We start from the raw sequence: 26,507 nt of genomic DNA, 5'->3' as shown, positions 1-26,507 counted from the left end.
GTAGTTGTGAGGGTTTTTGATGTTCAGAGACATGATCGGAAAAGAAGGTGATTCGGGGATGAAACAGGATTTAAATTGGAGGGTTTTTAATATTTTGGAAACTGTTTTTGAGAATTTTAAATTCGAGACTGCAGTGGTAGAACCTCGATTTAGGGATGAAACAACTTTTATATAGAGAGAATAAGTGAATGCTGACGTGGCAGTAATTACAAATATTTGATGGCTAAGATCTGTCCACGTGAGAAGCTCTCTTGCGCCAACCGATGACAGTTGTTTGGAAACCTTTGTTGGTCGTTGGGAATAGTGTGAGTCAAACAGTCGTTAGATAAACAGAAGTTATGAGAACATATGATAACTTTCAGCAGTTGTTTTATATTTAGCTAACATCTGCCCACGTCAGAACCTCTGTTATCATAATGGATGACAGTCAGCAGTTTAGTAAATCAACAGTCATTAGGATAAACAGAAATTATGACAACAGACGGTAACCTTTAATAGTGGATGTATTTTTAGGCAAGCAGAAGTTTCAAAAACAGTTTTTTTTCAATCGGTGTAACTCAACAGTCGTAATTCTAACATATGTTATTAGCCCAACCACTGTTAGTATCAAATCCTCTGTTAAGCATTTTAAGATTGAATATCATTTGTTGTTCGTTAACATCTGTTGACCCATAGCAAACCTTTGCATCTTCAGACATTTATTCATCAGCAGATGCTCTCTTTTGTCAGACTTTAGCTACAACACACCTTTTATAACACAAAAATATACGGTAAATCCTTCCAAAAAATTGTTGTTGATAAAAAAATTATATAATAATACTTATAGCAGACGTTATATAATAATACTTATTTATCATTAGCCCAACCACTGTTAACCCATAGCAGACCTTTGCATCTTCAACTTATAGCAGACGTTATATAATAATACTTATTCATCATTAGCCCAACCACTGTTGACCCATAGCAGACCTTTGCATCTTCAGACATTTATTCATCAGCAGATGCTCTCTTTTGTCAGACTTTAGCTACAACACACCTTTTATAACACAAAAATATACGGTAAATCCTTCCAAAAAATTGTTGTTGATAAAAAAAATTATATAATAATACTTATAGCAGACATTATATAATAATACTTATTCATCATTAGCCCAACCACTGTTAGTATCAAATCCTCTTTTAAGCGTTTTCAGATTGAATATCATCTGTTGTTCGTTAACATCTGTTGACCCATAGCAGACCTTTGCATCTTCAGACATTTATTCATCAGCAGATGTTCTCTTTTGTCAGACTTTAACTACAACACAAATTTTACAACACCAAAATATACCGTAAATTCTTCCAAAAAACTGTTATTGATAAACAAAATTATATAATAATACTTACAGCAGACGTTATATAATAATACTTATTCATCATTAGTCCAACCGCCGGTAGTATCAACAGTTGTTAGAATACACAGTTGTTTCATCATCAGCAAATGTTCTCTTTGCTAAACTTTAACTACAACAGACCTTTTACAACTCGAAGTATTGACCCTCTGTAATTTGCAGGAGCACAAATTCTTCAAAAAACTGCTATTTCTGATCAAATTCTAAACATTTGTTTTATCTTTTTATCATCTGTTCACCATCAAACCAACCCTTCATACTATTAAACCTCTGTTGACTTACCAAACAGATGTTCAAACACAATTCAACATGAACATAATCTAAATCTTACTCAAACACTAAATAACTAAAAACAAAACACAACATGTTCAAACACAATTCAACATGAACATAATCTAAAATTTATTCATTTATTCATAACATTAAAACTAAAACTCCAATAATAATAATAACATCAAATACTGAACAACATTAGTTTTCAAATCTAACAATAACAACAAGAATTAAGAAACTTTAGCTTCAACTCCATCGATTGCTGAACCTCTCGATGTATGTCCTTCAACATCGCCATGAACTCCACGTCTATCACCGCACTCTATATTACTGACAACACAAAGCTCACGAACAGAGGTTGAAGGCACCCGCATAAGATCTCTGGAAACCTGCTCTCTAGTGAACAGGCCAACTTGCAATCCATCAAAACATCTCTTCAACTCTTGAAGAGTAGCCCTATCTTCATACACCTGTTCCTCGATTTACCTGACAAAACGCTGCTTGAAATCATCTGATTTTGCATTTGTGAATGATGCCATTTGAATAAACTATATTACTCGACTTTCCTGAAATTATGATATCTTCGTAGGAAACGTGATGAAAAACAGGTGAAGTGACTATGAGTTTATATACTGAAATTTCGTATTATGAAAACGTGTACATTTAATATAAACATATTAATTAATGTATATTTCAAAACAGCAATCTTTTAATGCAAACACCTTTTCAAACCCCAACTTTTATGGGAAAACTGTAAAATTAAATACCAAGAAACCCAAGGGACAAAATTTCGAAGTTCAAAGAACTAAAGCAGATTATCACAATTACAGTTAACCTCTTGATTTACCATGTAGACGCGTTTTTAAACTCTATAAAATACCGATGATTACTTTTGATTCAAAACATCAACAAATTGTCACACAACATCACTTTCTGTCAAAAATTGTTCCAAATCAGAAAACCAACAAAAAATCTACATGGCAAACTTCAGCTTCTACCACTGGTCAGACACCAGCAATGTTAAAACACACTTCTCCATGTGGTCACTCAAAGAACAAAAAACAGATGAAAAACTAAACAGGAAAGTCGACATAATAAATGACACTAATTACGACAAAACCTGGAACATCATAGCATTGCTCGATGAAGTCCTCCACTCTCCTCCATCAGAGTTCCAGAAGAATGCAGAGGAGTTTCTGACACAACTTCTAAAATAGGATCAGAAAATCTGCAACATGCTAACTGACCTGAAAATCAAAAGAGAACATGAAATCACATGGAGAAAGGCCAGAGTCTATGAAATCCTAGCAAGTGTTAACTCTAGCGTGTAATCATTTATAAATATTTCTTTAAATTTGTATTTTTCTATGTAATAGCTCATTTTAATAATATAAACATGCATCTTAAAATATTCTAAAATTTCAGTGTCTATAAAAACTCTCAACATCATCAACAGTTAATCAAAATAAGAAATAAACCTAACATGCAAAGGGCAAAACAGAACTGTTGTACTACATCTGAGTTTTCATGATATTGCACGAATCTATATATACTTTCTATAAAACCATCGAAGTCTCCCATCGAAGAAGATATCACATGCAACTATTCACGATGTTGCAACAATGATACTGCAACATCGATACTGAAAGGTTGATGTGTGATGGGAAGCTTCATTGAAACGACGATGTTGGAACAATGATACTGGAACGATAACATGTAAACATAATCAACATTCGACCAAAGAAGTGTAATCAGAGATTAGCGGCTGAATCACGAGAAAGATGCATTTGAGAGGGAGAGACATACTCATAGATGTGAGCGGGAGAGATTTGAATGTGGAGCCAGATTATTAACCCTTATTTATAGGGTTAGAATATATGGTTTGAATTTTGAATTTTGAATGTGGAGCCCGAATTTTGAATCTCGACAGATGTTTATTGGCGAGTGAGATGCATTAATTGAAAATTACATACCCCCATGCATTTTAAAATTCAAATTACCCGCAATTTCAAAACATCTGCTGCTAGGTATACGTTTACCAAAGGAACCATCTGCTACTTTCTTGTAGATGGGCAGTGGTTTGCCCTTTGGAATGTGGGCCAGACCTTTAACACTTGAATACACAAGGCAGTGGTTCGATAGAACATTAAATGTATTTTAAAGTGATTTATATATTAGGCATTATGATGTAATAATGACATAAGAAAAGCCTTGTTGAACATGCTCTTTAGCTGACACATCAGCTTTTCTTATGTCACTTGGATTTCTCCTTTTATAGAAAGTATAGATAGATAGATTACGAATACATTCATTCTAGATAAGGTTAAAGACTTAAATATACAGAAAAACAGTTGATTAACTTTTTCATGTATTTTGTACAAGAAAATATGATATATCAAATCAAGCTAACAGAAAAAAAAAGTTAGTAACTTTTCATGTATTTTTTACAACAGACTTTAATGTATCAAAATTAAGTTAACAGAAAAATAGTTAATAACTTTTTCATATATTTTTTACAAGTGACTATAATATATGAAGATTACGTTAACTTTTTCTTATAAAAAAATATGTCACTTTACATGATATTAACCCATAAAGATAAAAACAAGATAATTATCCATTAGCTTGTTACACAATCCACCAAAGTACCACCACTAGTAGAGTAGATGTGGTAAAACATTAGAAATATGACATAAGAGTTAATTAACAAAGATGATTACATTGAATTGATAAGATAAATAAACTATGTTCATAAATCATAACATCAATTTGACCGTAACCAATTTATTCTTATAATTATTTATTTATACTTCTATATATGGGTTTTGTACGGACTAACTATAACTAATCAAAGTCGAGTTGACACACCGAATAAGATCACATTTGTGGTCTTGTTTGGACAACATAGATCTTCCCATCTCGTACCACACCTTCAATGTCTTGTGGAGATCCATATAACTTCTCGATGGCATCTCCCGCACTTGCGATGCTTGAGAGAATCGATTTCTGGAAGCTTCCATCGGTCATTAACGGGTCAGATGAATAATCAAGTACTACCTTCTCTTCTTCATCCATAGGTACACTACACATGAGAAAAATATTTTATTAATATTTATATTATTTTCCATTGTGTACATTTATCTTCTCCCATAGTTAGGATAGTTAGAAGGTATTTACTTTGGTTTTTTATAATTATCTATCTGTAGCTTATGAATATTGACATCAATAATACATGTTTCTTGACCGGGGTTAATACAAATTACCCAATATGATTAGCTATTTTAAATGCTTATAGAAATTTGTTACACTATAATTTGGGGTAGGGGGTAACCAACTGTTGTTTGTTTTCTATTTTTGCCGTTGGGTTCGTTAAAATTTGTGGTTTCCAAGTCTATGTCAAGTTCACACATTCCCAATATAAAAATAGAGTAAAAGGCCATTTTCGTCTCTGAGGATTGGCCGGTTTTGTGAATTTCGTCCAAAGGTTTGTTTTTCCGTATCTGGATCCAAAAGGTTTGAAATCTTGTCATTTTCATCTGGCCCGTTAACTCCATCCATTTTTTCCGTTAGGTCAAGGGTATTTTCATCTTTTTTGTTAACTTAAAGGGCAATTCGGTCTTTTTCACTTATGTACATTATGCTAAATGCTTGTACATAAAGTGAAAAAGAATGAATTGCTCTTTAAATTAACAAAAAAGATAGAAAATACCCTGACTTAACGGAAAAAAATGGACGGAGTTAACAAGCCGGATGAAAATGACAAGATTTCAAACCTTTTGGATCCAGATGCGAAAAACAAAACTTTGGACGAAAGTCGCAAAACTAGCCAAACCTCAGGGACGGAAATGGCATTTTACTCTAAAAGATAAAAAAGAAAACAGAGTTCACTTACCTTTTTAAGTTTTTTATTAGAAAGTCAGTTACCAAAAGTAAAAAGTAGATTAAAGTTAGTTACCTTTTTATGCAAATATTTTTTTTACAGAAGGTAAAATGAAGGAACTAGGGATGAACATTTGGTACCGATACCCATTTTCCCCGTTTTTCGGTACCGGTATTTACGGGTAAATAAATATCGGTACAAAGTTTTCCCGTTTTTCGGGACCGGTACCGGTTCGGTACCGAACGGGCACCGTGCTCATCCTTAGTAGGAACAGTATAATGGAATTAATTATGGTTTCAAATTTCTCATGGAAATTTTACCTATCATAAAGTCCTGCACCAGCATAGCCTTCAAGGTCTTCACCATTGGAATCAGATCGGAAAATAATGGATCTTCTTATGAAAAGGCCAATGGGTTTGCTTGGGTAACCCAAAACCTACAGAATTCAACATGGTTGTATATGAAACTATATTTTTTAATTCCTTTTAATTAATAAATTTATTCAGAAAATGAAATTTGGAAAAGACTGATGTACCTTAGGAGAGTCGAGCTTGTCTTTCTTGGCAATGAAACTTAAAGCCCGACCTGGATAAGCTCCGACCAAAGTCTCCCCAAGTCCCTTTACAACCTGTTAGCACAACAAACAGTTATAGACAGTGTTATATTTCCATATCTGTTCAACTGAATACTATTAATCCATTGTAGGCAACATAAATGTAACATTCGATATGACACATTAAAAAATGTTAATATTTTTTTTTAATTACCTCGGCATATATCTCTGATGGATCTCCTGAAGATGGATTTGTGGTATGAATAACAAATGCATAGTCAGCATTTATTATTTCCTGAACCAGGACAGCCATGCATAAGAGGTCATGATCTAGCTTCACTTTTCTTGTACTAAAGTACGCTCTCTCGTTCCATTTTGAAGCCCAAACCTGAAAAATGACAATCATATCCATCCCTCATCTATTTTAACATGTGTAAGTGAAGTGATAAAAAAAACCTTAAAATTTCTAAACCGTATTGCTGGAGGAAGTGTAATTCAGTTATCATTATAAACAAAGTGGAAAACTTCTTTCGATAAACTCGAAAGTATAAAAAAATTCCTGACCTTCTTTATAGCAATCCATGCTTGTTCCCATCTCTGCTGACCTTCATCCCCAGGCCATGGCATATCAGAGCTTTGCATTTTGTTTTTCAGCTCTTGTACCTGAGATAACGATAGCCATCATCATTTTTTTCACAATTTTGACCATTATATATACTATAAATATGCTATTCTGTCACATCAATCAACTTTGGCCCCTCAACTTTGGCGTTAACCAACTTTAGCCCCTCAACTTTGATAATGACATGTTTAGCCCCTCAACTTGGTAATGACATGTTATCCCCTTGACTAAAACAACTTTAGCCCCTCAACTACAATAAAAACAACTTTAGCCCTCAACTTTAATAATGACATGTTTAGCACCTCAACTTTGGTAATGACATGTTTAGCTCCTTAACTAAAACAATTTTATCCCTTCAACTTTAATAATAAACAACTTTATCTCCCCAACTTTAATAATGTCATGTTTAGCCCCTCAACTTAATAATGACATATTTAGCCCCTTAACTAAAACAACTTTAGCCCCTCAACTTTAATAATGACATGTTTAACCCCTTAACTAAAACAACTTTAACCCCTCAACTTTAATAATGACATGTTTAACCCTTCAACTTTAATAATGACATGTTTAACCCTTCAACTTTAATAATGACATGTTTAACCCCTCAACTTTAGGCCCTTAACTAAAACATCAAACAACTTTAACTCTCACGATTTGATTATTTTTATCTATGTTTCAAACCCGCTGCAGAGGGCGGTGGTAACCCACTAGTTGTAAACTAATAATATAAAGATAATATGGACGTTACCAGCTGGGGTGGTGCAACAAGCCCCAACACCGTCTTGCGGATCTCCTCAAGGACATCAAAGTCTCCCGCTGCTAACTTTTCCTTCAATATTTGTAACTTTCCAGACACACCCTGCAAATATAACATATTCATTATATGAGTTTTTGGTGCTTCATTCACAAATATTAGATTATTCTCAAAATTTAGAGATATGGAGTACCTGATTAAGTTCATCGGAAAGAACTTTCTCAAAAGTTCCAAAAGGTAATGCGATTGAAGTAGGAATGCCAACCCATGAGGGGACTTTTCCTTTAAGGTATGCAATATTACGTGATTTAGCTCCAACCTTAAAAAGTTCAAAGAAAGTGAATTACAAAATAAACTCTATGTTTTGGAAAATAATGAAAATTTTATAATGTATATAAGAGTGACAGAGTAAGCCTAACCATTTCACTCGTGAACTCCTCAGACGATATAGCAAATTTACCAGCAAACTGTTTTTTGACCAATTTTATACTTGGTGATTGACCAACATCTTCCGTGTTCTTTGATCGTTTTAGATCTCCCTCTTGCACCTCACTAAGATCATACACACAAAGCAGAGAATGTAAGTTAGATAAGGATAGGCCTGTAAATGAACCGAACGAACACGAACATAGGCATGTTTGTGTTCGTTCATTTAACTCTAACCGAACACGAACATATATTCGAACACACTTTTTTGTTCATGTTCGTTTAATTAAATGAACCAAAAATTGTGTTCATGTTCGTTCGTTTATTAAATAAACAAACTTAAACGAACGTCCCGCTGAACAAGTTCACGAACAGTTCATGAACGTTTGGTTCGTTTACAGGTGGACAATTCAGACGTATATAAGATGCATATTTAGTTTACTAAGCACTAAAGCGTGTTACCTATACTTTATGTCAGCTGATGTAGGTTTTAGTTTCAACAATTTCCCTTCTTTTGATCGAAGATCATCCAAAATATTGGGATCAAAACATGTTGCAAAGCAAACCTTGCTGTTTCTTGCTCGAACAGAAACATGAGATAAAACATCTGGCATGTCGGGTGTTACTACAGCAACTGTACCATCAGGAATTTCTTCCTCTCCCCTCACAGACTTTGCCACTAAAATAGTTGGTGATTCATAAGTTTTGTTTTGAACAGAAAGTAATTCATCAACAACCACAACATATCCAACAGCTTCAACCGGGCTGATAACCTGCCAGCTGTCCACAAGAACGGAAGTTGTGTTTAGAAGTTTTTTTTATGGCTGATTGACATCATAAAGCTGCAAAACTGATTTAACTGAAAGGATGTAAAACCAACCTTCCCAAATTAGCTACATTGCGGAGAATAGGGTCAAGTCGGTTAACCAATGATGATAAAGAAGCAGCTGATCCCGCACGAATCATTTCTTCAGTAAATATGCTCACCTGCAAGAATTCGAAGAACATGGTAGATCAAGAAAAGTTATATTAAACAAAATAATGATGTTGTCATCCTTTGGCCAAACTGGAGACATGCAACTAATTAGGCATGAATTGTCCTTTAGTTGGAAATGTATTAAAGATGATGCTGTCATCTATTTAACTAATAACATAATTACCCTTTCGATTATTAAGTAACTACGTAAATACAATTGTACCCTCCCATTATATTTTATTACCAACTAGGTTAAGACATCTTTTTTTATCTATAACTATATCAACAATTGATTAACAATGTAAATTTTTTATATTATAGCACAACACCAGATTTAAAAGAAATGATGAGATGATATACCGCCCATTGGTCCAAATTAAGGCGGGCGCCAAGGTACTCGGCAGAAGGTTGCAAAAGTTGATGATACGACTCTCCTTTGCTTGCGAGTGCAAGTCGGGTTCTATCAAGGACTGATTTTGCAAATAATGCCCAACTACCATCACCGGTTTCCAACATGCCAAGTGCTTGATTCCATCCCTTCAAAGAAAATAGAAGCAAAAACAAATGTTGGTTATTAATTTTAAAGCAATAATCGGTAGAAACTAGACTCACCCAGCCCTGATTCGAGTTTCAGCCTTCTAAAATGAAAAAAAAAAAAACTACCTAAATTTATAACAAACTAGTGTAATTTCCCCGCGCGTTGCGGCGGGAGTACGGTTGTTATCGATTCGAATCATTATGGTATTGATACAATGTTGACACTCGTTATAACAAACAACCAAAAGACAGTATTATTGGTACAATGATTGAATTGTCTAGTAATGTAAATATAGTAATTAGTTCCCAAAAGATTATTTCCATCTTACGTTATGACATCTGAAGACAAATTGAGTAAAATTAACAATCTTTCCAGGGTAAAATGCATAAAAAGGTAACATACTTCAGCCTGATTTTCAAAAGTTTTTATTTGCCACATCAAGAAAACGGTCACATGGTCAAAGTAACCAAATCGTCTGCTGTCACGCCATCATTTTGATGTGGTAACTAGGTCAGCTTACCTTTTTTTGAAAGTTGATTACCTTAACTAATGTATTGTTTAATAGTATGTTATCTTTTTTGTGCAATTTACCTATTTAACAAACTATCTTTAACACAGCAAATGGAGTAGCATGATTACAATTTACACAGGGTACTGAAACTACCTTTAAGCAATAGATCAGGTCCTCATTGTTATCTGATGAGAGTATGAGGTTCTCGAGAACAAGAGTGATTAGATACATAACTTTCTGCCAAAACATTGAGGTGAAGCATGAGATATATGACACACTAAACAAACAATAAAACATCTTTAAATTGAATAATGAAATAAAACATGTGGAATGTATGAATTACCTCTGGCTTAGCATTATTTAACTCCTCATAGCTCCTTTCAATGGCTGTCCTTACAGTAGAATCCAGTGCAATGTCCAAAAAGAGAAGATCTTTGAGCCGATCATTTGATTTGGAAAGTGATGGCCTAAGTTCCTCACGTGCCTCTAGTAGTCCCTAGATGATAAAAATATATAGTTATTTTTTTATTTATAATGGCAAGAGAAAACAATACAGAATGGATTTTATGTGCAGCAAGGACCTCAAGAAGGGTTTCTGCATTCTTATCTTCAACATGCTCTAAAACAAATTGAAGCAGTTCCTGCATGAAACTTTGTGAGTTGCACACAAATCATGGAGTTCAACCCAAAAATACAAACCAATAAATAATTACCGGAAATCCCGATGGCAGACCAGAAACAGGATTTATATTCACCCCAACCATGAATCCTTGTCCCTGTATTTTCAAAAAAATTAAAAAAGAAAAGGTAAGGTTTGTTCAAAGCATAAATTCAGGGCAAATTGCATAAAATTTCAACGTAGTTTAGACAGATTTCCATTTTGGGTAACAAACTTTGTTTTCACCTAAAAATGAGCATGGTCAAAAGCTACATTAGTATGATCTTATATGTTAACCCATTTTCAAAAGCTACATCTAAAAAATGAGCATGGTCAAAGTTAACAACACATCAGTTGCCACATCACCACTTTTGACCAAGTAACAGGATCACTGGATCAGGCTATTTTAAGTCAAAAAAATTATTAAAGTTGGACACCTTAAATCATTTTTTTTTTTGGAAAGCTCAATGGTATCATGGTTAGAAACAAAGATGTTACCAAATATAAGAATCTTTGGGTACGTCATCTATCTACGCAATTTGCCCTAAAAAAGTTGAGAAGAACAAGATACTGGAGGTAAATTTGGCCTAAAAAAGTTGAGAAGAACAAGATACTGGCATTACCTCCGATGTATAGCCCATGCAGTTTGATATTGCAGATTCCAGATCTGCTCCTGAATGAACTGCCTGCACCAATGAGATTTTTACACATTTGAGTCATTGAGAAATGGATTTCTGTCCTGTTTGAATCATTTTGTACAGTTTGGGTCATCATTAAAATACCCCATAGTGACCCAAACGAAAAAAAAAAAATATTTTAATGACTCAAATTTACACTCAAGTACAATGACTAAAAGGAGACAAGTGAGAGTACAATGGTATTTTATGGGGAAAAAAACAATAATAACCAACAAAAAGATACTCGTACAGAGTCCAAACCTTCAATGTTCTCATGTAGTTTCCTAGATCACGCAAAAGGCCTTCCTTTTGGTCACTCGAGAATTTTGGCTCATTGCGAATGGCCCGATCATAACTTAGAAGTCGTTCTTTTGTTATTCCATTTGTATTCAGTGTGTTCCAGTAAACACTAATGTCAAAATCACTTTTAATATAATCAATTAGTGCCTGCACAAAATGAGTAGCAATGTGTGAGCATTTCTGGCATATTAAAAGTTTCAAATAAGACAAATTAACTTCACGTACAATATACCTGACAGATAACAACGTCATCAGGGCTTGTGTTATTATGCAGTTTCTGATGCCATTCTTCCATCATTCCTCCTGCACAATTGTTATTTCTCTACATTTGGCAAATAGGTGAACAAATATCAGCTTTGACTGAAGAGAGATTTATGCAAATTTAACGACACAAAATTGATATAAAAAAATTCTACCTGGATGACTAGGATTTCATCACGGATGCGCTGGCCAACATCCCCTTCACCTCCACGGCCCACAGTTGACATGATCATTCTCAGAAGTTCGCTATACTGTGGATAATTCACGTATACGTTCTGAAGCAAGTCTGTGAGCCTATCCTGAGCTCTGCTTATCTCACTGCACCAAACATCGACATGAATATCACATCAAAATTAGGATGTTTGAAAGAAGATTTTTTTTATTTGTGCGGGAAAACCTATTTTAGTAATGTACACAAGATCCATCAAGCCACTGAATATGTAGCTTTAAATGTTGACATTTTGACCCATTTATTTGAAATGAACTCAACTTGGTTATGTATTATCCTTACTAGAAACAGTTAATTAGTTAGATTATCACTGTAATAATATTTTTTTTATAATGTTATGGTAAAAGTCAAAATTAGAAGGTCAAAGGCAAAGTCAAAGACAGTCAAAGATGTGCAGGGGGGTGTATTGCCATTTTAGAAAGTTTTAGTGAAGTTTCAGCATCTGTTGGATTAGTTTCCAAACTATAGGGGTTAAATGTGTAATAAGTGAAACAGAGTTTGTTGAATTCTGTTAACAAGTTGATTAGGGCAGTAGTAGTAGTAGTAGTATGAATTGGGGATTTTCAATTGGGTTTGTAAAACTTGTAATTCGTTTTCAATTTCATTCTCGTTCAATAAAATCATTAGCAATCGTTGGTTGAATTGTGTTATTTTGTTATAATTGTTTCAATTCACTGATGTTTTTATAACATATAAAGATAAATCACAGAATTTGAGTTGTTATTGATTTGAGTTGCAATACAAAACATAAAGTCCTATATATAGGACATTACAGAAAAGGAAACAAATAAATAATAAAGAAAACGTAATCAATCTAATTATTTGATTTCCTGTAATTTATCCAGTAATTTCTCCAGTGATTTCTCACTGTCTATCATCCCCCCGCAAGTTGAGGGCGGGGAACGACCTGCAACTTGGACCGAAGCATTAGAAATCTTTGAGTAGGTAGAGGCTTAGTGAACACATCGGCTAGCTGGTCATGTGTTGAAATGAATTTGACCTGTAGTTTTCCTTGAGAAACCTTCTCGCGAACAAAATGATAATCACACTCAACATGCTTTGTCCGAGCATGGAAAACGGGATTAGCAGACAAGTACATGGCACCTAAGTTGTCACACCAAAGCGTAGGAGTGACTATTGAGGCAATTCCAAGTTCCTGTAAAAGGGCATCTAGCCATGTTAATTCAGCCACAGTATCAGCCATGGCTTTATATTCAGATTCCGTAGAGGAGCGAGATACTGTGCGTTGCTTCCTAGCATTCCATGAGATGAGGTTCGATCCCAAGTATATGGCAAACCCCCCCGTGGAGCGACGATCATCGGGACAGCCAGCCCAATCAGCATCAGAAAAGGCCCTCAAAGTTGAGTTCCAGTTGACTTCGGTAAAGGCGTGTAGGGTGGAACCCGAGCCATGACGAATAAAAAGGCCAAAGTGAGAAGTACCTTTCAGATAGCGTAATATACGCTTAACAGCCGACCAATGGTTTTCAGTGGGAGTGTGCATATACTGACATACCTTGTTGACAGCAAAAGTAATGTCAGGTCTTGATAAGGAAGCATACTAAAGAGCCCCCACTATTTGACGATACTTGGTTGGGTCAACAAGAGTTGGACTGTCATTGCGAGTGAGAATCTGAGAGGTACTCATAGGAGAGGGAACTGGTTTGCAATCTGACAAACCTGCCTTCTGGATCAGGTCAGATATATATTTTTGCTGGGAGAGAATTAAGTGGCTGCCATGACGAATAACTTCAATACCCAGAAAATAGTGCAGATCTCCCAGGTCTTTGACTGCAAAGGATGTGCCCAAGTTTGCAATAACATCATTAATAGCATTGGTGTTGTTGCCTGTAACAATAATATCATCTACATAGACTAAAACATAGACCAAAGTTCCACCATTTTTAAGAATAAAGAGTGAGGGATCCGTTTTGGACCCAGTGAAACCCAGATGATGCAAAGTGTTACTGAGGCGTTCAAACCATGCACGTGGTGCCTGTTTGAGTCCGTAGAGAGACTTATGCAGCAAGCATACATGATCAGGTTTGGATGCATCAATAAAGCCAGGTGGTTGGCGTAAATAAACAGTGTCGTTCAATTCGCCGTGAAGAAAAGCATTTTGAACATCTAGTTGGCGAAGCGACCATTGATTCGTTACAGCAAGAGACAACAAAACTCGTATTGTTGTTGCTTTGACAACAGGGCTGAAAGTTTCCTGATAATCAATACCAGGCCGTTGGTTAAAGCCCTTAGCAACCAGTCTCGCTTTATAGCGTGTAACATTACCATTTGCATCCCTTTTAATCCTGTAAACCCACTTAGAATCAATAACGTTAGTGTTTTTAACACAAGGTACAAGTGACCATGTTTGGTTTCTAACAAGAGCATCAAACTCTTCAGCCATGGCTTGGCGCCATTCGGGAGATTTGTTGGCGACAGTAAAGGAAGATGGCTCAACAGAATTGGGAGGATCGGTAGAGGTAGAGACATGATAAGCGGAAGGATTATAGCGAATGGTAGGTTTGGGATTTTGACGGAGATTGGGTGGACGAGCACGAGGTGGTGGATTAGTGTGAGCCAAGGGCTGGGAGGCAGTCGAGGGCTGGGAAGTGAGGACATGTTCACCCGAGGAACATGGGTTCGAGTCAGGAAGAGGGTCGGTGATAGAGACAGAAGCAGTTTGCTGGACAGATTCGGGTACGGGCTGGTTGACAGGTTCGGTGATAGGATGTGGGACAGGGTTGGGTTCACAGTTTGGTGGAGGTGGAGTAGGATATGAAGAGTAATATGGTGAGGATTCTTCCGGTAAGGTGGTTGTGTCAGGTGGGTTGAAAGGAAAGAGGTGCTCGTTAAATCGTACGTGACGAGCAATGTAGATGCGGTCAGTTTGTAGGTCTAGGCAGCGATATCCATGATGGATTAAACTGTAACCCAGAAAGACACAAGGTATGGACCTAAAGTCCATTTTGTGAGGGTTATAAGGTCGTAGGTAAGGGAAGCATTCACACCCAAAAACTCGTAGGAAAGAGTAATCAGGTGGTCGGTGAAATAGGCATTCAAAGGGAGATTTGTTTGAGTTGGTTCTCGAGGGCATGCGATTGATCAGATAAACCGCTGTTTCAAATGCAAAATCCCAAAAATGTTGGGGAGTGTGAGAGTGAGCAAGAAGGGTTAAACCGGTTTCAACAACATGTCTATGCCGGCGTTCGACAATACCATTTTGTTCACTCGTGTGTGGGCACGAGCGTTGGTGAATGATGCCAAGTGAAGAAAGAAAAGGCGCAAGAGGACGAAATTCACCGCCCCAATCGGATTGAACCCGTTTGAGTTTAGTGTTGAATTGTCTTTCGGACATTTTAACAAACAATTTGAAGGTAGGAAAAACATCAGATTTATGTTTTAAAGGGTAAAACCACATATATCTCGAGTGATGGTCCACACATAGTAAAAAGAATCGACAACCGGTGAAAGAAACAGAAGGAGCAGGGCCCAAACATCGCAATAAACTAAATCCAAAACATTAGTACTACGAAAATTGGAAAGTTTCAAAGACAGTTCGGAGGATTTCCCCATTTGACAAGAAGAACACAATGAAGAAGACAATTTATTTAAAACTGGTAAATTATTGCTAGACAAAATAGAATGAAAAACTCGTGCATGGGGATGCCCGAGTCGTTGATGCCAAATTTTTGAAGGAGCTTTGACTGCTGTGAAGGAGACATGTGGTAGGGACTTCAACTTCGGAAGATAAAGCGAGTAGAGACCGTTATCACTTGGGCCCGTGAGTAGGATGGTATGTGTAGACTCGTCCTTCACAACAAAGAAAGAAGAATGAAATTCAAAAAACACATTATTATCTGAACAAAATTGCTGGACTGATAAGAGATTTTGTGTGAGTTGGGGTACGTGAAGAATATTATTTAAAGTAAAGGTTTTGTTAGGAGAATAAAATTTTGATGAGCCAATATGACAGATTGGAAGAGGATTACCATCGCCAACATGAAGTGAATGGTTACCAAAGTAGGCTTCAGAGTTATCCAAGCTTGCAAGATCAGGATTGATGAGCCAATATGACAGATTGGAAGAGGATTACCATCGCCAACATGAAGTGAATGGTTACCAAAGTAGGCTTCAGAGTTATCCAAGCTTGCAAGATCAGGAGTAGCATGGCCATTCGCACCTGTGTCTGGTTTCCAAAGTGAGCCTGATGGGGATCCAGTTTCAGCAAAAGCAGCATAGTTAGCCTGAGAAGACTCCCGGGCTGATGTGGACTGAGTTGGACATTGAGCAGGAATGTGTCCTATGCCACAACGATTGCAGTGACCGTAAACGGTGTTTTGGGTGGATGCCCAAGCAAACTGAGAATTTCGGTTTTGATTGTTGGATCCACGGTACTCATCGCGACCTCTGGTGTTAGCACCACGTGAGTTAGCACGGTAATTTCCACGCCGGTTGTTACGAGAATTGTTTTGGGAGCGGCTGGAGAAATAGGCCTGCGGTTGTTGGTTGGCCTGATTAATTACGGGGCTGAGTTGGTACCCAAGAAGGGCGGCTTGTTGCTGCAGCATAGTGAGGGCAGGGTTGTGCTGAGGAAGAGGCAGCAGGCCTGCCGAGGGGGAGGGCAGAATCGCAGGCTGTGCAGCAGCCGAGTAAGCCTGCAACGAGTTTGGTGGCTTCCTATTTATCATGTACTCATGGTCACTTAGAAGGCCATGTAATTCATTAAAAGTAATTGGCGGAGAGCGAGCCAGGAGATTAGCTTTGAGGCCATCATATTCATCACGTAGGCCAGAGAGTACCAACATGGTGATATCCTTGTCCTTAAATGGTTCCCCAATGTTCGCTAGAGCCGTGGCATAATCTTGGGCACGGGTGAGATAGGCAGCAGATGTTTCATCAGGCTTCATCTCTATTTTCAGCAACTGAGTTTTGAGGGTGTATTCTCTAGATGAGTTATGCGGAGCATATGCCCGTTCCAAGGAGAGCCAAAGGTCACGGAGGTTTCACCTTGAACATGTTGAAAAGAGGATTCGGAGATGGTTGAAATAATGACCATGCGAACATGAGCATCATTCGCGAGCCAATTGGAGTAGCTCGGGTTGTCCATGGCTGTTGTTTCAGTGGTGGCAGCAGTCCGTGATGGAGGGCAGCGGATGGTCCCGTCAACATAACCAAAGAGGTGATTGGTGATTAAGAAGGGGTGTATCATGTTTTTCCAGAAGCCATAGTTGGTAGGGGTAAGTTTAAAGGCAAATTTGTGGGAGTTATGTGCTGTTTTCTCAGTACTGGTGAAGGCAGAAATCATTGCCATGGAGCCGGTTGGGTGGTTAGCTGTTGATCAGAAAGAAGAAGAGGGGAAGGGAAGGCAGGGGTAAGGAAAAAAAAGCGGCCTGCAGGTTGTTTTAGGGTTAAAAAAAAAAAAAAAAGAAGGCTGTGATACCAAGATAAATCATAGAATTTGAGTTGTTATTGATTTGAGTTGCAATACAAAACATAAAGTCCTATATATAGGACATTACAGAAAAGGAAACAAATAAATAATAAAGAAAACGTAATCAATCTAATTATTTGATTTCCTGTAATTTATCCAGTAATTTCTCCAGTGATTTCTCACTGTCTATCATATAATTTTAGTTATTACACTGATCATCAAGTAAAATTTATTCACTTTAAATAAAAAGTGTTTCGGGTCAGCTCGGCCTGGCACCTTTCTGACAAAATTATTCAACCTGTCTATTTGGCCACCTCTATATAGTCAAAGGAGAGAAAAAAAATCAGCTAGACACCTTACCGTGGCTTTACATTGTAATTTTTATTCCATATAAGTTGTCTTGTGGCCATAAAACGCATCCATACAAGAATTGCCGCCAGACCCAACTCACCACTGTCCTTGGCTTCTTCCATTAAATCTGCTGCGATGTTAAATCTAGAAATGGAAGGAAGAATTCATTAACCATGATTCATATAAACCATGAATTAACATAATTAGTAACATCATGAAAAGGAAGCTTCACAGTAAAATGAAAACAACGGTACTGACCTATGCATAAAAGACTTTTGTGCTTCACTTTCCAGACCTGCTATTTTATCTAACAAGGCTTTAGCGGTACCTTTCCCATCACCAGCATCCTTCATAAGAAAAAAAGAAATTGAAAATAATGGAAAATCAAAAATAGGAAAACAAAAACGCATGTGAACTATAGTAATTAATAAGATTATACAAAGAGGAACCTTTATTGCCTTCTTGGGTCCAATGAATTCAACATAAAAGTCAGAGCCATTATTCTTGATCCATTTACTACCAGAAAAAAGAACAAACGGCATCCCAACAAAACCCTCTCCAATTTCTATTTCTAACAACTGTATCTGTTACACAACAAAGCAGCCAAAAATGTAACATTAATTAGGCCCTGAAGTCAAATAAAAGATATTCAGAAAATATTTCTTTAGGCAGACCTTGTTAGTAGCACCATCAATAGAGATAGTAGAAAACTGTGTGTCAGCACATGTAGCTAAAGGAGTAGACCCTTGTGGTAGTAGATGTTCAGGTGGGACCTACAATATGCACATCAACTTCAGTACTCGAATAAAGAACCATAACTTGTTTAATGCCATATCAACCAGCTTTAACTAAGAAACTTACCAGCCACTCTCCAGCTTTCTTTGACAATGCCCAATGAAGGGTGAGTGAATCCTTTATGCCAGTAGCCAAATGAACCCTTATCTTATCAGAAGCCTTTGTTACAAGCACCTACAACACACAAGGGTTTTAAGATGAAGTACAATCACAACCTTATATGCCACTTAAGTATGCATCTAGTTTCATTTATACCAATGCTAGCCAAAAACATGTTAGAATGGCAACATGCAATTAATTTAATTTAAAAGAAAACAACTTTAACCATAAAATTTTGACACCTCATCAAAAGCAAAACTTTCAAAGGGCATTTTCGTCATCCAAAATATTTGAGTGGCCGTAAATTGTATCAATATATGGGTGACCGTAATGAAAAAAGTTGAATACCAAGATCCACATACCTTATCCCAATAAAAAAATAACAGTTCAAAAAAGGTAGATAGTCTCCCAAAGGGTATTTCATACATAAAAACTTCCTAAACCATATTTTAGGGAATATCTCATGTAAAGTTTCTTCAGTGTTCCACTAAAGTCACTCACACTTTTTTCCAAGTACAAAAACCACTAAAGTTTCAATATTGTTCCATTGTTGTTAATTTTATTTTAAATGTTAATTTTTTTAGTGTTAAGTGACCTAAATTAAACATATATGAATCTTGGTTGTTGTTTTGTAAAAATAAATACTAAATAATTAGCCAAGTTTCATATGTATTCCATTTAAGTCACCTAATTTAAAGAGAATAAGATTAACACTTATAAAATATATTTCACAACACTGGAACAATAATGAAACCTAAGTGGTTTATATAGTTAGAAAAAAAGTAGGAGTGACTTTATTGGAACAATATTATAACTTGGTTATTGAGAAACTTTGACAATTGTTGAAATCATATAATTTCTATAATTATATTTGAAAAAGCAGTTATCTCTACTTTCCTGAACACAAATAAAGTAAGGAGATCCTACCAAAAGCTCCTCGTCAGCAAGTTTGAATGTCTTTTTGTTTAGAATATCTATATTGATTTGTTCTTCGATGGATTTAGAGTAAAGTTCTACTGCAGACAAAGTTTTTGGTTTGATGGAGGTTTTTTCCTCTGCAGACTTTATAGAAACTGGAATATGTTTGTTGAGAAGTTGCATGAGGTCCCTTTTCTTCCTCTGAATCCTTTGAGTGGAGTAACTTCTTTTCTTCACCGCCGACTTTTGAACCTTAGTTTGTTTTTGTCCTTCCGAAGCATTTGTATCCTGTTTAGAACTTGTACCATCTTTTTTGGTTAATTTTGTACGTATGTCCTCTAATGAAATGCCCTTAGCAATTTCATCATATAGCTCAGCACGAGCTGCTTCATATTCCATCTGTGAGTTATTTAATTATTTTAGTACTGTGAATAACAAAATTCAAAAGAAAGAATAGGCTTCGATACTGTAGGAAACAAATCCAGTTAGCATATAAGAAGTTTTTATATGTACAATGTTTACATTGTTGTGCTACTGTTTCTTGATCCATAAACATTTTTTAACCCTGTAACTTTTATATAACCAAAAAAATAGAGTAAAATGCCATTTTGGTCCTTGAGGTTTGGCCAGTTTTGCGACTTTCGTCCAAAGGTTTGTTTTTCCGCATCTGAATCCAAAAGGCTTGAAATCTTGCCATTTTCATCCGGCTCGTTAACTCCATCCATTTTTCTCCGTTAGGTCAGGGGTATTTTCGTCTTTTTTGTTAACTTAAAGAGCAATTCAGTCTTTTTCACTTTATGTACAAGCATTTAAAATACCCCTGACCGAGTCCTTAGACCAAAATCCAAATTGCCCTTTAAGTTAACAAAAAAGACAGAAATACCCGACTTAACGGAGACAAATGGATGGAGTTCACGAGCCGGATGAAAATCGCAAGATTTCAAACCTTCGGATCTAGATGCGGAAAAATAAACCTTTGGACGAAAGGCACAAATCTGGCCAAACCTCGGAGACGAAATTGGCATTTTACTCAAAAAAAATATATATTTAATTAGCTTACATAATAACTCTATGCTATACATATTCATCAAAAAGTGCAGGCATCCTACTTCTTAACAGGCACTGTAATTTGAACATGTTCAGACACAAACATGATTCATAAAGACAACATAAAAGATATTTAAATTTTACTTACCTTTTCCTGTTCCGGGCTATACATTTGTTTCCCCTTCTTTTCCCATCTCAAAAAAGCTTGAATTTGTACCAGATCTTCAGGAACTACAACATTTGAAACTGCTTTTTCCGTTGAACGCACCTTAACATGGAAGTTTTGACCATTATTTTTGTACCTAAACGAAAGTGGGGTGGGGGCATTTATGTAAAAACTGAATGTGCACTTCAATATGAAGTTATGAACAAGCCTAAAAGATATAGCCTTACCATTGATTCTTTCCTTCATCTACTATTAGGAACTCAAGAGCTTGAATTGAAGGATCATCTATTTCTACTTTCAGGAATAGATTCGAACCGGACTAGTAGAAAAAAAAACAGGCATAATTAGTTGGGAGTTAATACACACACAAAAAAAAAAAAAAAAAAAAAAAAAAAAATCCTCATACCTTATTTGGTTTATTGACAAGGTGCCAACTTGAACATAATAGGGGCGACAATTTCAAAAAACAAAATAATATGAAAGCGGGCCAATTCAGATTTTACTAATAACTAGTTTTTTTACCCGCCGCGCGTTGTGGCGGTGTTGTATGCAAAATGATAACGAATACACTACAATCGACCAGGCTCGTTTCCGAACTAAATTTACGTGTATGATAACTCAAATTTATACTATCGAATAAAAACGTATTACATTTGAACCGATTTGTTTCCAAACAAAATTTACATCAAAACGTAGTCCAACTCAAAACGTACATAAAAAACATTTTAAATTGACCTGACTCGTTTTCAAACAACAATTACGTTGAAATGTAGACGAACTCAAATTTATACCGATACGTCCATGAAAAAAATGTAAGAAATTGGTTTTAGGGTAAGCTCGAAACTTTAGGAACTTGAGGGGGTCGAAGTGACATTTACAAAGTTAGAGGATTACCTTTGACATTATAGTAAAGTTTGGGGGTAGAATGGGTTACATGTCAAAATTTTGAGGGTTAAAGAGAAGTTAGAAAGTAGGAGGGTCATTTTTGTTAAGTTAGAGAGTTGGTTTTTGTCAAGTTAGATATTTGAGGGGTAAATTTTGTCAATTTATAAAACTTGAGGGGTGATTTTTGTGAAATCAGAAAGGTGGTCAGCACCGACCTTTCAATTTAAGATTTATGTAATAATGAGTCATATGTAATAGTTAGCTAAAACTGAAAGAGGTCAAATGGACTAAATGGGTCAAAAGTCACCTAAAGTGTATTCAAGTGCCTATAGTGTCGAAAAACCTTTATTAGTTCAATAATCTCATTTTTTTATCTATTTTATACATTAAATTTTAAATTTAAATACTAACAAAATGGACAAAGAAAGTGGTAGTAGGTCTTCCCAACCAACCCTTTTGGCATGCACATAAAAGTTACCCATTTTGCAACAAGCCCATGTTGACCCATTATCCCACCGGGCCATTCCGGCACCTCTATTATTTAATTTAGCTGTAGCTTACTTTTACAAATGGAGTTCTAAGTGCCCTGTCCTTGTATACTTTTGTCCCTTTAGGACGACGACCGGGAAGTACCCATTTCCTGGAGATATGACAGATAAAAATAAATAAACTCTCTAAAGGGTGTAAATAAAATCTATACCTAGTAAAATTACATTACAAATATTATTGTGAGTCACATCTTACCCCTTTATATCTTTTAGCCCACCCCAATGTAGATATAGATTGCCCGCACAGTTAGCGAGCTGAATCTCTACCACTGGAACAGAAGAGACATTAACCTCCACCTGTAAACAAAAAGATGTACAGCTTTTTAGTACTGAAATTGTAAAATAAAGTAACCGAATTGTCATCTCGTATTTTAATCCATAGATACCTGCATCTCGATCTCTCCTCCCAGGATGAACTTTTCTCCTAGCTGCTACAAGGAAAGAAATAGAGTCTATTAAACCGCGACACATAACAAGTTGTTTCCTATCAAAATCAGAAAGATTTCTTTGCCAACACATAACAGAAGTTGCATTTAAATGTTATATCTTTTGGGGAAGTCGTGAAACTGAGTATTTAATCCTGATGTATGGTTCCTTCACGTGAAACTGCTACGTTCAAGGGAACAATGGAGTATTCTATAAGTTACCAAAAGGAAAATGTAAGCTGCTTTATACATCTAATACTTTATGTGAGCAATGCAAGATTTATAAATAATTTATTAAGTCACACAGAAAGGGAACAAAATATCAATAGTTTGTTTATAAGCAAGCAGTGAATGACACACTTCTAGAAAATCACTTTAACTGGTACATGTGCCAATTGCACACCCTTTATGATTAAAAAAACATATTCTCACTCCAGAATGGCAGAGTAACGGACAACAAAATCACATATCATAATACTTTTAGAACCTTTTCATCTGTATCACAGTATCAGCATATTCATTATGTAAGAAGCATGCAAAACCTATGATCAAAAGATAACACCTACATATTAGACCACCAGTGCCCTTTGGCATTCACATCTAAGCTATAAAATACATATAATCTTTGTTCATCTTTACAAATAAACATGAAGAATTAAAACATAAACATGAAATCATCAACCTAATTTCAAAAAATGAAGATAAAAGTGCACAATGAGAAGACACAATTGCCATATCTACATGTAAAATCCACTCCATAACATGTCAGTGATATCAAAATCATGAAATTACAATGAAATAACAAAAAGAAGTACCTCAGAAGTCGGATCGGTAGCTAAAACTGCTCGAACAAGACCAGAAACCAACCGATTTCTCTGCGATTGTGATCTCCTCACAGTTAATCTACGACCACGGAAATCACTGGCTAATATAGAGGTCAAGGCAAACGAGGATGACTTCCTTATCTCCGAAGTTGCTTGAGCTTGAAACAAAGTATTTCCTGCAATGCTACCAGAATAATTTCTCTGACTTTGATGCTTTATAACTGACGATTGAAGCAAACTGTGTCCTAACGAATTGCTCATATTCTCCTCCTTCCTTTAATCGATTCAACGTCACTATCATTCAAAAGTTACAAAACCTCATTACAGAGCAAGAATCAGTACCATCACTATAAATACTTTCGAATTCGTAACAGAAAACTAGAAAAACAAAGCAATTAAGGCACCAAACACAACTATATCAGCTCATTTTCGATATATACACATTGATTAATCCAGAATAATAAATATAACTTTGTACAAATTTTGCACAAAAACAGTTGTATCAGTTCAATCGATGCATATACACATTGAATAATCGAGAACAACATGAATTTTGTACAAAATTAACATAAAACAACGAATAGTTTGAACAAAAAAAAGCAATTGAGGCACACAACACAGTTGAATCAGACTATCAGTTCAATCGATGCATATACACATTGATTGATCGAGAAGAGCATGAAATTTTGCACGAAATTAACATAAAAAACGAGCAAAACACAGTTGTAACAGTTCAATCGATGTATATACACATTGATTGAACGAGAATAACGTGAAATTTAGAAGAAAATAAGAATAAACAACGAGATTTTAACCTAATTGATCGAATAACTGTCAGAGTATCGGCTTACGGAACGAATTAGATCTGAAATCTGATGAAATGTTACCTTTATTATGAGAATTATAGGGATCTGCAAAGTGTATATCTCGAAACGAGAGATGAGTGATGGAGGTTGAAAAGAGGGGATTAGTGTAGAATGCGGTTAAGTGTTGGTTAAGGGGGGGTTCAAATAATAATATTAATATTATTAATAAGAACGATGGAAGTCCTTTGAGTTATGTTGATTGACAGAAACACCTTCATGTTTTAGATAGTTGAATATGCATGTATGTATAATGCATTTTGCTAGAAGGGATGGCTTAATTGAAGTGTGTTTGTATCCCAAGTATAAAATGCTAGGTGGAATCAGGATGTAGCATGGTTTAATGGTAATACAATCAGTTTTTATGAACGTTATCGATTTTGTATGGGATGAGAACGAGGTGTGGGAATGTTCATCGTTGGTATGTAGGTCGATGAGCTTAAATTTGATGCAATAAATGTTTATTAGTCTAAAGTCGTTTGACAACGAAAACGTAAATAAGGGTGTCGGGACATGGTGAATACATATATACAATGTAGAAAACGAAAGGACATACAACGAGTGTGCTGAAAGCCAACAAGAAATATTCAGTGGTAAACTCTTTATATGTGTCTTCTATGATCAAACACATTATTTCTTTTGTTTGCTTTGAATATATGAAGTACTTAAGGTGAATTTTGTTTGGTGAATACATGAAGTACTTAAGGTGAATTTTGTTTGGTGAATATTTTTTAAGTAAATCAGAAACTTTAAAACAATTTGGAGCTTATAATTGAATTTTGCCAAATGATTTATAATTAAAAAATATAATCTATCAAAAATTGAATTTATGATGCATTTGGGAGACATAACAATCCTAGAAATTGAAATCCATCATTGTTGTCACCACCCACTGCCATCATCTATTATCGTCACCCTCGAATCACCGTCATCGTCACTGCACCACCGCCATCCCACCTACTAGGTACCTCAACGGAGGTGCGAGAGGTGGCGGTGGCAGTTGCATTGACAACGACGACGATGTGGTGGGCGGCAACAATGGTGACGAAGTGGGTGGTGGCGAGCTGGCGGAGCAGTGGTGGCGGCAACGATGATGATGTGTGCAACGCGAAGCTTAAGATTTCAATTCTTTTGGTTAAACTCCTTCACATTTTAGAATAGTTGTTGAATTCGTTTACCTGAGGAATTTAAGTGAATCAATTATAATTTCATTCAATTGTTGAACAAATACATTAATAACAAAATTAACATTTCAAATCTAAAAAGTATATAAAACAAACATGTTAAAAGTTACAACATATTCACATGTCTTCCATCCATCCTTTTGTCATAACCTCAATTTAAGAAGGCAAAGGTTAAAATAAATCTTGTTAGTCCCTATCTTTTTGTTATAATATTTACTAGGGTTGTAAACGAATCAACGTTTAGTGACATTTTGTAAATTGTTTGATGGGAAGTTCGTTTGTATTCATTCGTTTAATAAATAAACAAACGACCACGAAGAATAACTTTCATTCGTTTAGTTAAATAAACAAACATGAACCTACGACATTCGTTCATTTATGTTCATAAACGTTCAATAGCGTGTTCGTTCATGTTTGTTTGTGGTTGATAGTTCCTTAAGGTTTTTTAAGTTTTATATCTTATTTATATACTTCAAAATTCTCCCTAATACAATATTTTATAAATATTAGTATAGGATTCGGATCAAGAGAAAACTCCTACGAGTTGTGAGAACTTAGAGAACTCCGACTTCTCCTGCGAGTTTTGCCCCATTGTTTGCACACACCTAGATTAAAATATTATAAACACGAGTGTAAAAAAATTTCGAAGTGGCATTTTGAGCCTGTTACAACTTACAACTACTATAAAAAGTTGTTGACATCAGCATAAATCAACATTTACAATAGTTGTAAACAGTTTTTACAGGTGGTGTAAATCAACAAAACTATATATATTTTTTTGTTGGAAAATTTGATTTTTTTAGGATTTTAACCCTAACCCTATTAGTGTATTATATATGTAACATATCTTTTAACATATGTTTATTTGTGTTCATTTCTGTTCATAAACGTCTGTTTGTGTTTGTTCATATTCATTTGTGTT

General features: G+C 35.7%; 1 protein-coding gene across 7 annotated transcripts; it reads right to left on the bottom strand.

Annotated features, from left to right (window-relative positions):
* Nucleotides 1–4,277: 4,277 nt before the first annotated feature.
* On the bottom strand, nt 4,278–24,552 carry LOC110895069 (alpha-glucan water dikinase 1, chloroplastic). Of its 7 annotated transcripts, XM_035980588.1 has the most exons (33): nt 24,426–24,552; nt 23,530–23,832; nt 22,676–22,720; nt 22,486–22,586; nt 22,303–22,381; nt 21,084–21,175; nt 20,839–20,992; nt 19,653–20,042; nt 18,693–18,800; nt 18,506–18,604; nt 18,281–18,415; nt 18,090–18,178; nt 17,841–17,975; nt 11,976–12,138; nt 11,792–11,881; nt 11,521–11,706; nt 11,206–11,268; nt 10,638–10,700; nt 10,506–10,565; nt 10,268–10,420; nt 10,078–10,161; nt 9,236–9,412; nt 8,780–8,886; nt 8,362–8,679; nt 7,893–8,025; nt 7,667–7,792; nt 7,468–7,578; nt 6,679–6,760; nt 6,554–6,570; nt 6,312–6,485; nt 6,080–6,172; nt 5,865–5,980; nt 4,278–4,746 (listed from the first exon to the last, which is right to left on the bottom strand). In XM_035980588.1, exons 2-33 carry the CDS (start codon nt 23,797–23,799, stop codon nt 4,542–4,544), a joined length of 4,218 nt encoding a protein of 1,405 aa, XP_035836481.1. In that variant the 5' UTR covers nt 23,800–23,832; nt 24,426–24,552; the 3' UTR covers nt 4,278–4,541. The 7 variants fall into 7 exon arrangements, 6 of the variants coding, with proteins under 6 accessions (XP_035836481.1, XP_021998027.1, XP_021998029.1 ...); XM_022142335.2 differs by lacking the exon at nt 6,554–6,570 and having other exon boundaries at nt 6,662–6,760; nt 24,426–24,551; XM_022142337.2 differs by lacking the exon at nt 6,554–6,570 and having other exon boundaries at nt 6,662–6,760; nt 22,676–22,717; nt 24,426–24,551.
* Between the last annotated feature and the right edge of the window lie 1,955 nt (nt 24,553–26,507).

Source organism: Helianthus annuus, chromosome 12 (genome assembly GCF_002127325.2).
Source record: "Helianthus annuus cultivar XRQ/B chromosome 12, HanXRQr2.0-SUNRISE, whole genome shotgun sequence".
NCBI classification, from domain to species: Eukaryota; Viridiplantae; Streptophyta; class Magnoliopsida; order Asterales; family Asteraceae; genus Helianthus; species Helianthus annuus.
This window is presented reverse-complemented; position numbering and strand designations above follow the sequence as displayed.

Excerpts from the sequence above, each read along its gene's own strand:
- LOC110895069 (XM_035980588.1), bottom strand. The coding sequence starts at position 23,799 with ATGAGCAATTCGTTAGGACACAGTTTGCTTCAATCGTCAGTTATAAAG. Across the intron at positions 22,587-22,675 it reads GAGGAGAGATCGAGATGCAG|GTGGAGGTTAATGTCTCTTC; the intron begins GTATCTATGGAT and ends TTTTGTTTACAG. Across the intron at positions 12,139-17,840 it reads AATTACAATGTAAAGCCACG|TGAGATAAGCAGAGCTCAGG; the intron begins GTAAGGTGTCTA and ends TGTTTGGTGCAG.